Raw genomic sequence first — 12,856 nt, 5'->3', positions numbered from 1 at the left:
TCCACTTGACGAGCGCATAGTGGTTATTCAGCGGCCTAAACACTCGGCCCTGTGTGAGGGCTCCCCACAGCACCCCTCTCAAATATCAAACTCTGTAAACGGCCACGTCGCCCACACGCCTCATCTCCACCCACCGCAGCCCCACTTCTATTCTCCTCCCAGTAACTCTCTACCTCTGGAATGCAAGCGCAGACCCCCTCGCCCCCAGAAGTTCAAGGGAGACCACCAGGCTGTTGTCCCTGTGGGTGTCAGGCATGTCCCTAGCCACTGCCACAGCAACGGCACAGTGACTCTGGGCCCACGGCTCCCCTCGCACACACACACCATTGACATCAAGCTCTCGCTGGACAAAGGTGTTAAAGTAGGTGGGTTCAACTCATTAAGGCGCAGTGGAAGTGCAAAAGGCAGCAGAGGGAAGCGTGTCTCTTTACATTTGGATCCGGGACAAGGTGAGAAAAAAGCTGGCAGGCCCGCCGGCGCCGAACACAACCTCTCACAGAGGAGTCACCATCAAAGTCCGCTGCCAGCCTCCCCCGGGGGACCACTGCAGTTTGTCCCAGCCCAAGCACAGCATTTTAAAGAGAAAAGGAGAGAAAAGGAGAGGGAGAAAGCTATTGCAACTTGTAGCTTTCCTCCCAGAAGCAACCAAGAATTTCCGTCTCTTGGCAACAAGAAGAGTTCCAAACTGGGAACTGTCCATCAAAACCATCACCCTCAGAATGTGGCCTTCCATCACAACACTGTCCCTGTGCCCCATGCCGCCGTCCTAAACCCCGGCTACCCCTCCCCCCCCCAACCCCAACCCAAACCCCAACCCCAACCCCACCCCTCCCGTGGCCCAATCTCCTTCCCGCAGTTCAGCCATCTTCACATGTCCCGTGGCCGGGATCACCGCCCTCACATTATCCATGGGTTACCCCTGTCCCCCTGCTCCTCCCACGGTGGAGGCTTCCCCAGCCCGGACCACACCTGCACCATAGACTTTGCCCATCCCTTCAACTGTGGCTGCTGGAAGTTGGTACGATGCAAAGCCTGCAGGGTGCCCTCTTCTAGCTGCCAAGCAGCAGGAGGAAGCACCACGTCCTCGTTCTCCTGCGCCCACCCTGTCGGAGCGGGGAACCGCGGCAACAGAGCCATGGGGCTGAAGACTCTCGGCAGCTGCCTTTCCACCACCGCCTCCACCTCCAACACCTCGTCGTCCAACAGCACTGTGTCCGACTGCCGAACGTCTAAGCTCTTCAAGCCCATCACTTGTGCCTGCTCCAGGGAGGCGGGCACATTCGAGAGCCCTGCTATGTTTAGGAAAAAACTGGTGGGGGGGTGCCTCCCTTGTACACCGCTGTCATCATCTGCCCCTATCCGTGCGCTGCAGAGCTGCGTGACTGGCTGCAATGCCAAAGCCAGCCAGACGGGCAGTTCTACGTGCAGCTACTGTAGCAGCGACCCCATCGTGGTGACCTACAACCCCCGCCGAGGCAAACCCCCAGGGAGAGGCGTGGGCGCGGGCCACCCAATGAGCATGTTCCAATGCGATGACGATGACTACAGCGTGCGCACTATCTGGCCAGAGGAACTGGCAAAAAAGATGACCCACTGTAAAACCCAAAAGAACCACTGTGCGGGGATGGCGAATACCTGCCCAGGTAAGGGTCAGAACAGTAGCAATGGAACCGGTGTCGTCCTGGACTGCCACAACCTCCGAGAGTTCTCACAGTCTCAGCTAACAGATCATGCTGGCAGACGACGCCTGCAGCAGGGCAAGATGGCTGCGCTCGATTTTGTCGGTTCTCGGCAAGATGAGTATCGGAACTCCCTGAAGAGGCTCTTGATAACTAAAGGTGGATGTGAGGTGGGGATGGGGGACGCTGCTGAGCTAGATGACAACCTGATATATCCTCACTCCCCCTCACCCCGTTCCCCTTCCCCCCAGTCACCCCCCTCCTTTTCACCTCCGCCGTCAGCCCCCAGCACTCTGATCAAACCCAAACCCAGGCAGAGAGAGAGGGGAGAGAGGGATGGAGGGCATTCCCTTCCGTCCGCCCAGTCACTGCACTTGGTCCTCAACTCACTGAATAGAGAGCAAGATGAAGTGAACAGCAGAGGTAGGGATCTTATAGCGTCCACGTGAGGTTTCACTATTCAGTTTAAGACATTCTCACAGTGAGTAATGTGGCCAAGGTTTTACGAATCCAAAAAGTATACAATAATAGTTAATAGTGTATACCATATTGTACTGCTTTAATAGACGGTCAATAAGAACCTTTTTTATATATTATTTATATTATATTGTATAATTATTTTTCTTTACTTCATTGATTGTACTTAATAATTATTACATGTTTTTCTCCCCCCCCCATCATACATGGCTAAATTATAAATCCAAGTATAAAGTTGCTTTTAATCTCTAGCTTGCCTTCCTCTCCCAGGGCACCTCTCCTTGCCACTCTCCTCATCGTTGCCGGCTTCTCTGTCAGACGAGAGCGCCATGACTCCCGACGCAGAGAACGCGGTGATCAGCCCCATCCTGCCCTTTCTTTACTTGGGAAATGAGAGAGATGCCCAAGACTTGGACTTGCTGCTACGCCTCAACATTGGCTACGTGGTCAATGTAACCACACATCTTCCCCTCTACCACCTCAACTGTGGCTTTGTACGCTACAAACGTCTGCCAGCCACAGACAACAACAAGCAAAACCTGCGGCAGTATTTTGAAGAAGTCTTTGAATTCATTGGTGAGAAGCGTGTGTGTGTGTGTGTGTGTGTGTGTGTGTGTGTGTGTGTGTGTGTGCAGATAATTTGTATTTACATTTGGCAGCTTAAGTTAAGTGTATTTGGTGCCATTGATTGGTGAGCGCCCTCACCAATCAATGGCACCAAAGGAAGGTAAAGGCAAGGGCTGATGCCTGGTTCTGTCTGCAATCAGTGGCAGTCACACATATGCAGGAGGTGTTGCTACTTGAATCCATAATTGGAACCATAGCATAAACACATGATAGAACACAGTATCTAAGAGCTTTGACCTACAACCCATTAATACATTGTTTACCAAGAGGCCAATTTTAAGCATGAGTGATGAAAATAAAGCTGAATGATTATTTTGTGTTTATCTGTGTTCAAGATTCAAGAGGGTTTTATTTGTCACTCACTCATACAGCTATAAGCAGTGAAATACTTGTCGCATATACAGTATGATACAATATCCAGTAACAAAATAGTAATACTGATAATACGTAAGTAATTAGTATATAATATATAATAGTAAGAAAAGTAAGAAAAATAAAAATATCACAATAATAGAATTCTGGAGAATGGAAATCCCACTCCATTAACATTTTACCTGATTGAAACACAGTAGTTGAATTAAACAAGGTGATACCTGTATGAGTGAGTGTCAAATAAACCCCTCTCGATTCTCTTGATTCTAGATGAAAGCTGTGAAATCTGAATCCTAACATCTCCCCCCACAGAGGAGGCCCATCAGAGTGGACATGGAGTGCTGGTACACTGCCAGGCAGGAGTGTCCCGTTCCGCAACCATCGTCATCGCCTACCTTATGAAGCACACCCTCATGACCATGACCGATGCCTACAAGTACGTACGCAGTCGCCGCCCAGTGGTGTCACCCAATCTCAACTTCATGGGCCAGCTTCTGGAGTTTGAGAGGGACCTCAATTCAGGTGTCACGCCTCGCATCCTAATGCCTAAACTTTGTGGCCTGGAAACGCAGGTCTGAATGAAGAAGTTAGGGAAAGAGGGTTGTCCATTGCGCAGGGACAGATGTGTTAACATGTAGCATTAATACTGTTTTGACAACATGGAATAACCTGGAAGGGTTACATTACAAGAGTGAAACTGACCACACTGTCATTTGTGAATATGGCAGTGCAACTGTCATAATAGTGCACTTTTATTACTGTGAAACATGAACAAACAAATAACTGGATGGTTCAGTTATTGAAGTAGCAGGCATAAATTCTTGGCAACGTTATCCTCTTCCGTAATACTGTTTATAAAAATGTGCCAATTTCGTTTTGTAAAGGCCTAACTGTCATTCTCAGATATCTCTTTAATTTTATCCTATTTTGATTTTCCACTGGTTAAATCTATACTTTTTGCTAATAACGGAACCACAGAAGCATGGTAATCAAGAACACACTTTCATGATGGACAGAGTCCAACATTATCATCCTGCCACATCCATAGCTACTCTAAAGATTCCATCAAATATAGCACCACAAAGGCAATGTTGCAATGCACTTTACCACTTTACATGGATGCTTGCTTCTGTTTCATTATAATACTAGAAAGACAATAATGGTATTGTTTTTACTTTGCTTTATTCTACAGTTTGTTTATTGGTTTTCTTTCCCTTTTTGTCCCGGAAATGTGCAATAGGCTGGTATACGGTATGTATGGAGTAGGGCTTTAAGGAAAGCAGAAACCTTCAGCCTTGTAGATGCAATTAAGGTTTATCTGAAAAACAAATTATTTAAGTAGGCTAAACAAATCGGCGCTATTCCAGTATAATATTTTTTACACATTGACCTGTTAACTTAACAATTATAAAGTGTATGCGACTAATGTGTTCCCTTTACATAAGGATAACGTTAGTTAAGTAATTAAAACACATTACAATTTAAAAAGCAAGTAGGTCGGACGATATCAGCCGAGAACGCAGGAGTCTGTCCCCGTTTCAATGCACTAGACCCCTAGGAGATGGAATGCTGAGGTGGAGCGCAAAACTTGCCATCAGCTCTCTGTACTTCTCACATGTCTTGCCGCACCCAAGGCATGCTACTCATACACTGGGTTGGCGGTGTCTGGGATCGAACCCAGAACCTTATAGTCCAAAGGCTAGTGCTTAACGGACACATTACATTTAATATGCAGATTAATACACTGGAAAAAGGCTACTGAAATTCCTGTCAAGAAAGGACTGTAGACAATGACATCAGAGTTAATACAGATAGAACAGTAGATATACAATCCTTAATTATCTGGTAAAATTGACATTGTTATTGCACAATTATGGTATTGTCCTATACACAGTGTTTTAGTAAGACTTGCAGGAATCACCAAATCAAGGCTACCTTGTATTTCATGTTAAATGATCTAGTTATGTGTCATATTTAAAGGAAATTAATCTCATTGCTGTAACAGAATATTGACTAGTACCTATATCTTTCGCCTTTCTATTTGTCTCAGTATCAATTCATTCATTTTTATTTGATAAGTGATTTTGGCTGGCTTTTCTAAATGATAAGCCTATGTGACAATTTCCCCCTACTGTTCTATAAAGTTCTTTCTGCAAAACATGACAATTTTAAATTAAATGTAATTGTGGTGGAATCTAAAAACAACTTTCTTAGAATATTTTAGAAAACATATAGGCTGGTCTAATCTGGACCTCAGGTGTATACCATAGTTATTACAAAACATACTTACACATTGTAAGACGTGGATGACCGTGGTCAAATCACTTTTATTCTCTTTTTTATTTATTCTTATTCCAATTTACCTCTATGCATTATTATTCACAAAGGCATTGATTTGATCAGTGATGGTCACTTGGCTCACTGTTAACTCTCTGTATATTGTTACTGTACACCACAGACTCAATAAGTGGATATAAGTCTCTGCTTATAAAGTACTTCCCTCTAGGTTGAGACAACCATCATCTGAAACTATGGCACCTTGTCTTACAAAAGCATTGATAGCACAAGAATATTTGATTGGTAGCTTTTAAAGTTAGTTGACCCAAGCCCTTGGTTGAAGGAATCGTTACATCTTAACACTAAACACACTATATTTGAGAGATATTGAATGAGTTGAGTTAATGGCATATGGGGTTCTGGGAATATGATTACCTCCCACCCTCTGCTTTTGCTTCATACTCGACGGATTTTCTTAGCAGGACCCTCATATTGTCTGGGCCTGTCACCCTTTGTGACAGGCACTCTAAAGAGGGAAATATGTTGTGGTTGGTATAAAACTAATCCATAGTTTTGTCCAACCAAAATTAAACATCAGACACAGACATTTTCTAATTGAACTTGAACTATGGTACTTTAGATTAATGTTCCCAGGATTATGGTTTAGCTGATGGTTTACCATAATTTACAGCCAGTTGCTACTTTTCCAGATTTTAATAGTTCCTCCTTCTTATTTTCTTATTATCATTATTATAATTATTATTATGCTCTGCAATTTATTATTATTTCCTTTAATAACCGAAAATGCCTTCAGTTCAGCCTTGTATAATTAGGCCCTCCGGTGTTATGATTTGTATTTTTTTATTTATTTATTTTTGTAAATTAACCATTTCTTAATTTTGGTTCTGGAATTTATTTCTGGGCTACTGTGACTTTGAAATAGGCTATATATTTTTCTACAGTCATAATTGTTCATTGTGCACACAGATTTTACATAAATCTAACTGTGTATTTACTTTATATGATTCCTTGTTTTGTATGAATAGTGCTCTACTGTTGAGACAGTGTAGTAGTGTTACCCTCCTTTTGTGCAGCGACCCTAACAACTTTATGCGTGCTTGGTATTGCTGTACAATTCTTTTCACTAAGATCAGAACAAACGTGGGTCAACATCGCCATATTCCACCGTTTACCTCTAGCCTTTCTTTAACATGGGAAGCTCTACCAAACATACTGTTCTTTGTAAATCACCCTTATGGTCTTTTCCAAGCTTGATTCAAAGTATCGTTAGCCTCTTAAGAAGACGCACTACTTCTACTACTGATGCTTTTTTATACAGACTTTATATGCAAGGTGGTTGTCATAGCAGTTTCTGTTACTACATTGTAGGGTTTACCCGATCTTGAGGCTGACCTTATACATTTGTATTCGAGAGACTCATCAAAAGGAGGCAGGTAAAGGTTAACTTTAGAGACATTCTCCCTGATTTCTTATAAATTGGGAGTCGACTGACAGTGTTTTGATAAAGAATTGAAATGTTGGTGTGTAAAGAAATCTTCCATTTGTGTTGTTGCACTTGAAAAGTGAAGAAACAATTGAAAGAACTCTGTATGATATGTTTATGGGGAAAAGATAAGATGCATTGTTTATTTGTGTATGCTTGATTATTTGTTTGTATTTTAATGTTTATTTTACTTAAAACATTGTCTTATTTCCTGTACCAAAAATGTAATTCAAAGATACCGATTCATATTGAGAATGATGACAAAAAATGCAGATAACCATTCATAAAGGGGGTAAAACTCTTCAGGTATGATACCATAGTAATGCTGTGCTGTTTTTCTCTGCTTCCGTTCCTTCACAGAGAAAAAATAACTCCATGTTAACTTGCAGTAGGCCTACCTACAACATCCTTCTATAACCCCCATGCTTTTCATAATGAATTGATTAAATGTAATATTTTCATATTGTTGTAATCAGTATTTAGACAATGTTTTTATCTTTATGTGCTAACAATCCTTAGTAATTCTTTGTTGTTTTAAAAAAGGTGCACTGTGACTATTACAATGCTGCTATATTATTAAATGGGCGTTATTTTGTACGTCACATTCAAGCTGATGCAAAGGAAGAGAATATCACAAAAGGTTAATTTATACACCATCACACAATACATTGTGATGTTGTCGTTGTCGCTGGACAAATCACAGTCACTTCCATGACCTAGTCATTTTTGTCAAGCGACACAATTGAACGGCGAGGTGTAAATTAATCTGGAGGGTGACTGATGAGGGGGCTTGCATGTGGAAGCCTGTATTTTCTTTCTCTCCAGTTCTATCCAGACCTCCATGTACTGCCTCAATGTAATGGCCAGTTATGAGGTCAACCATATTGATTACTCCCCAGTGTGACTATACACAAACATGGGCCTTTGTTAGGTCTTCCTTACAATATGGTATAGTAGAACATGGGGAATTGACAGCATTACTCAGAAGTTCATTCTTTTCATTGCTCACTGTGCGAAAGATACTGTGTTCTCTAGCAACTGTTGTTCTCTAGCATCAACATTGTTCATTCTGGAAACAATTTCCTGCTAGTGTTTTGAGGGGCTAAATAGTTATGGATTTCAATTCTACTTTATTGATTTAATCCAGTCTAGTTTTAGTCAGTAGTACCAAAGTTTGTCATTTTTATACATGTATCTCCCAGCACATTGGTTTAGGTACGTTTGAAGTAACTGCTGCAAATATAACCTACCCCGATATCATTGTTCACGATTAGCTGAACTAAAAGTTTTCAAACAGCTTGGTATAGTCATTTGTCAATTCAGTGATAAAAGAGATATCAGAGGTGACTCCTACACCGTGTTCTTGCTACTCTCTTCAAATGCTTAAACAAAAAATAAATGAATGGTGGTGTAGAGTTTTGCGTGTTTATTGAAGTGCTCAAAAACGTGTTTTTTTATGGAATATTTTTGGTTGTTGGAGTTGAAAGTGAACAGTTGAAACTTGAAAGTAAGTCGTCAGGTGAATAAATGACAATAATACAGAGACTTGTGTCACAGGCCTCTCCAGAATGGTCCCTTTTCAAAAGATTTGTATTATTACTTTGAGTAATAATGTAGTAGTACTGCATACGTTATGAAATCAAATTGAATTATCTCATAAATAATGTCAAGATTAGCATCCCACTGGGCAAACAAGAGATGTGCGATAAATCAGATGACATGACAAGACAACATGTATAAAGACCAAGTCATGATGTTAAATTGACTTTGATCTTTTTTTTTTTTTTTGGCTCTTCTGCCTTTATTGATAGGACACAGTGGAGATAGACAGGAAACAGGGAGAGAGATACTGGGAATGACACGCAGCAAAGTTCGTCGGGATCGGGATTTGAACCCACAACGCGCTGTCAGGCATGCGCCTATATGTAGTATGCGCCTGGACCGCTAGGCCAGCAGGCACCCATTGACTTTGATCTTCGTGCAAGGATGTGAAAGTTGTCTTCGGAAAATCGAAAGAAACTGGTGAGCTGGTGAAACTGGTATAGTTACAGAGGTATTGTAGTTAAATAGGGCACTGGCACTCTATTGGCACTTAAGAAAATCCTGAGACAAAACATTGGACAAATAGTGCTCCAGGGTTGTTTTACCAAAACCTTTGAATATCTATAAAACCCAGTGTTTTGTTTCACACTGTGTAATCTGCCTGGCAAAGAATCGTTCCCTGAGCTGACAAGGCCTCTCAATGATGCCACGATTTATAGGTGTTAATATTAGGGTTCAGTGTGACATGTTGTCATGGGGCCCAAGTGGCTGGTGGTGACAAGACCATCTACTGTATGCAGAAGGTCAACTCATGTATTATTTAAAGTGTATCTTGGCAATTTGGTTGATTAAATAATACGTGGTTCTAAACACTGGCCATGGGGACTGGACTGCTTCAAGTTTCTATTCTACCAAGTAGTTAATTGAATTCACCTGGTCCCCTGTGTCTGATTAGACAGACAGAATGAAAACTAGTTTGTTTTTCAGGTCCCCAGAGTTCAGAATCACTGTTCTGACTGAAAAGCCGTAATCAGGTATTCATGCATTGTACTTTTCATGTTGTTTCTTATTATGATGCTCTGAGCACTTGGCTGTAATATTGCTTCCATGAATGACACATTTCTACCAAGTGATTAAGTCTTTGTCATTATGTTTAGTATTTGTTTGTTTATTTGTTTGTTTGGTTGTTGGCTCTGGCTGGATATGATAATGTTGCCATAAAAGCATCCTAATTTGTACAGTAGAAAACCTGATGGCTGGATTGTGAAGTCATTCTCCATGTTTAATATCCAGTAAAAACTGGGATAATAAAAAGAATAAAAACAAGTTATGTTTCATTTTCCCTTTTTTTTTTTCCTCTTTCAAGACAGTAGCAGCATATGCTGCAGTGTTGACATGATTCCTGAGAGTATAAACAATTATAATTAAGCTTAATTTATACCCCATATTATGTATCACTTGCCGACAAGAACTGATTTTCAAGTTAAAGAAATCTAATGAAAATCAAACAATACGTCACATCAGGACACAGCTTGGCAAGCAGTTATTTTTGGAAAGCAACACTATCATGATGGGGTATAAATAAGCTTTAGTCTCTCAGAGTTAAATGAATACTGAGGACATTGCAGTGTACTGCATATACAGTAGCAGTTGAAACACACTTGGATTGAATTGTCACAGTTAAATAGACGTGCTCATGTTATTGAAGTTTGCAGATCTGGGCCCTGAGCACCAGCGACCTCGTCAATGGGGACAGTACTCTGTGATAGGCTGAACAGCTGTCTGCATGCGGTCAACGGTCAAGCCTTCAGTGTCTATTTGGAAATTATTGAGCGGTAACATTACCATCAATAAAGCTGACAAAAAGCAATTAATGATCCAGATATACCAACACCCAAACCCAGAGCTGCCTGTCTATCATTACATAAGCACTATTTTAGAGAGGTTTGGGGGTGAGCAGATCAATTATTGGGCTCTCACATCTATTCCCCTTGGTCACTGGATGGATTTCAATATCAGCCTAGCAATACCCATACAGTACCAAGTCAGGGCTATATGTACAGTACATACAGTATAGCCATATTTGTCAAGAAGATTTTATAATATTAACCAGTAAGACGCCTGAGGGCGAGCATGCACGCATCCAACTGAGTGACAGCAGACTATGGGCGAGCACTGGCGGTTTGGAATGGGGGGTCAGATCAACATACGGAATGAATTCTGTACTAGGATTTTAAGTCAGATGTAGAGTTGCTGGCCAATATTGATCACATCAGGGATCTCCATATATGGGCTTTACTATAATATCAGGGAATTACATCACTACATACAGACCTGGGCACCATATATGGGGGCTTTCCCATGTATGGGGATTTTGAGTGATACACTGACTGACTGACTGACGGACAAAAAACATACGATTTATAATAATAATAAACATATTTTACAGCACCTTTCTAAAAACATTGTTTACAGAGTGCTATATAAAACACAGACCAAGATGAAACAGTCAAATCTGACAATTAACATGGAACATGCATGGAAAGAGAGGGAGAGAGAGGGGACAATGACAGTGACTTTTTTTGTTTCGTATTTTGCAAAAATGTGCCTCCTGGTGGCACTATAATAGGGGAAGGTTAAAAGGGTAGAATATTGTGGTACTTTATATTATATTTTTATGTTTAAAAAATAAATTGGTGATAAAAATAAATAGTAGTGCAAATGTGCATGCAAAGTTTCAAAGCAACTGGACGATGCATTCATGATTTGAGTCATTTTGTTCAAAACAGGCCACACCTGCAAACTTTACATCTTAGCCAACCATGATAGAATATAAAAAATAACACTTGTGTGAAGTGAGGGGCGAGTGTTCAATACTCGTAATCATCCCTGACCATGTGGAAGCCGAGTTATGCTATGTGAATTTGTGAGTGCTGTCCGTGGTGCTGAAATGTAGTTATGTGGAAAGTTGAATGCTGCTCGTGATAATCTGATTCTGGTGCCGAAGTTTAACCACTTGAACCCAGCATCCATATTCTGAGGGGAACATTTGCCATAAATAGCAGATCGACAAGTTCACGATGCTTCGCAACGCAACATGTTGTGAGCTTCAAGATATGTTATTTTTGGTGAAGAGATTTGGTGTAGATGGGGAAAAAGCAATCCAAGTACAGTTCACAACGAGCCTCAGCAACCATAACACATCAGTCTTCAATTGAAAATTTACATTTGGAATTGTTTGCCGTTATGTCAAAGCCCAAAACCTCTAGCTCGAACCAAAAGAAAATAGCAAATTCACTCATATAGGATTATTGAAGTGATCAAGAGCCACATACACTGTTACAACTCGCATACCTTCAATGGCAGATACAACACAACATACAAACTGTAGATCAGCATTCAATTCCAGAGATACAAACAGATATAGTGAACATGTTTCAAGGCAAAATGACAGTAATGGTACACCAGCTTGAATCACACTAGTACTGTATACACAGTTACACACAGCACACAACACAAGAAGTAGCAGCAAAGAAGTAAAAAAAACAAAGTTCCTACCTTGAGCCGTCTTCTACTTGACTTCATCAGTTGTGATGTTGCCAGGGTCAAACTTTGGAACCCATGGATAGAGAGATAGATCGGGCTCTCTCTATATAATAGTTCATAATGAGCCCTCCAGCGGCGTCTCCAGCCATCTCTTTCCTCCATAAACCTCGCTAGCTGGCCAGTACTTTCCTAGCCTCATTCTCCTGTCTGCCATCTTCTCACTCAACCTTGGATGTTAAATACTGCACATAGCATTCTGGTGTAGCGGAGTGGTCAGGGATTTAGGGCAGGCTCTAGGGTCCAGAATCCACAGCATGTCACAGACAGGAGAATAGACTCAGGGCTGCAGAAGCTGAGCTTGGGGGTCTGGGGTCATCATCCTGGCTTGTGTACCTGTGGAACAGGTTGAGAGAGACACCATAAGCTTTGAGTATGCAGTAAGTAGTAGAAAGTAAAGGAAGTGAGCTGACCAGGAGCCACATACTGTACCCTGTCACAACTCACTAGCAACAGCAAACATATACAGCCATACTGCATCCTTCCAGTTACAACATACAGCATAGTAGTATACAGTACATACAAATATAGCCTATCACAACCCAACCTATATATACGTAATATTAGTTTTATATCGAATAATTAATTATATCGAAATTATTAGGAAGGAAGCTGTAGGGACTTGAAATAAATCGAGAGATCAGACTGTGCAATTCAGGTTGTGACACTTCAATATCACTTTCAATTACACCATCTTTGGTAAACAGTTAAGAATGAAGTTTCATACAAGGATTTGATACTGTGACACCCCAAACAAAACATGGTGTCTGTATAT

The 12,856-nt window shown here is 41.4% G+C and overlaps 1 protein-coding gene across 1 annotated transcript; it reads left to right on the top strand.

Annotated features, from left to right (window-relative positions):
• Window positions 1-1,135: 1,135 nt before the first annotated feature.
• Window positions 1,136-3,733, top strand: LOC310862638 (dual specificity protein phosphatase 10; the record flags this gene model as incomplete). Its single annotated transcript, XM_083770631.1, has 3 exons — window positions 1,136-2,102; window positions 2,427-2,732; window positions 3,468-3,733. 3 exons carry the CDS (start codon window positions 1,136-1,138, stop codon window positions 3,731-3,733), a joined length of 1,539 nt encoding a protein of 512 aa, XP_083626757.1.
• Window positions 3,734-12,856: the final 9,123 nt, after the last annotated feature.

This window comes from Protomyctophum parallelum, assembly GCF_964188405.1.
Source record: "Protomyctophum parallelum genome assembly, chromosome: 1".
Lineage (NCBI taxonomy): Eukaryota > Metazoa > Chordata > Actinopteri > Myctophiformes > Myctophidae > Protomyctophum > Protomyctophum parallelum.
This window is presented reverse-complemented; position numbering and strand designations above follow the sequence as displayed.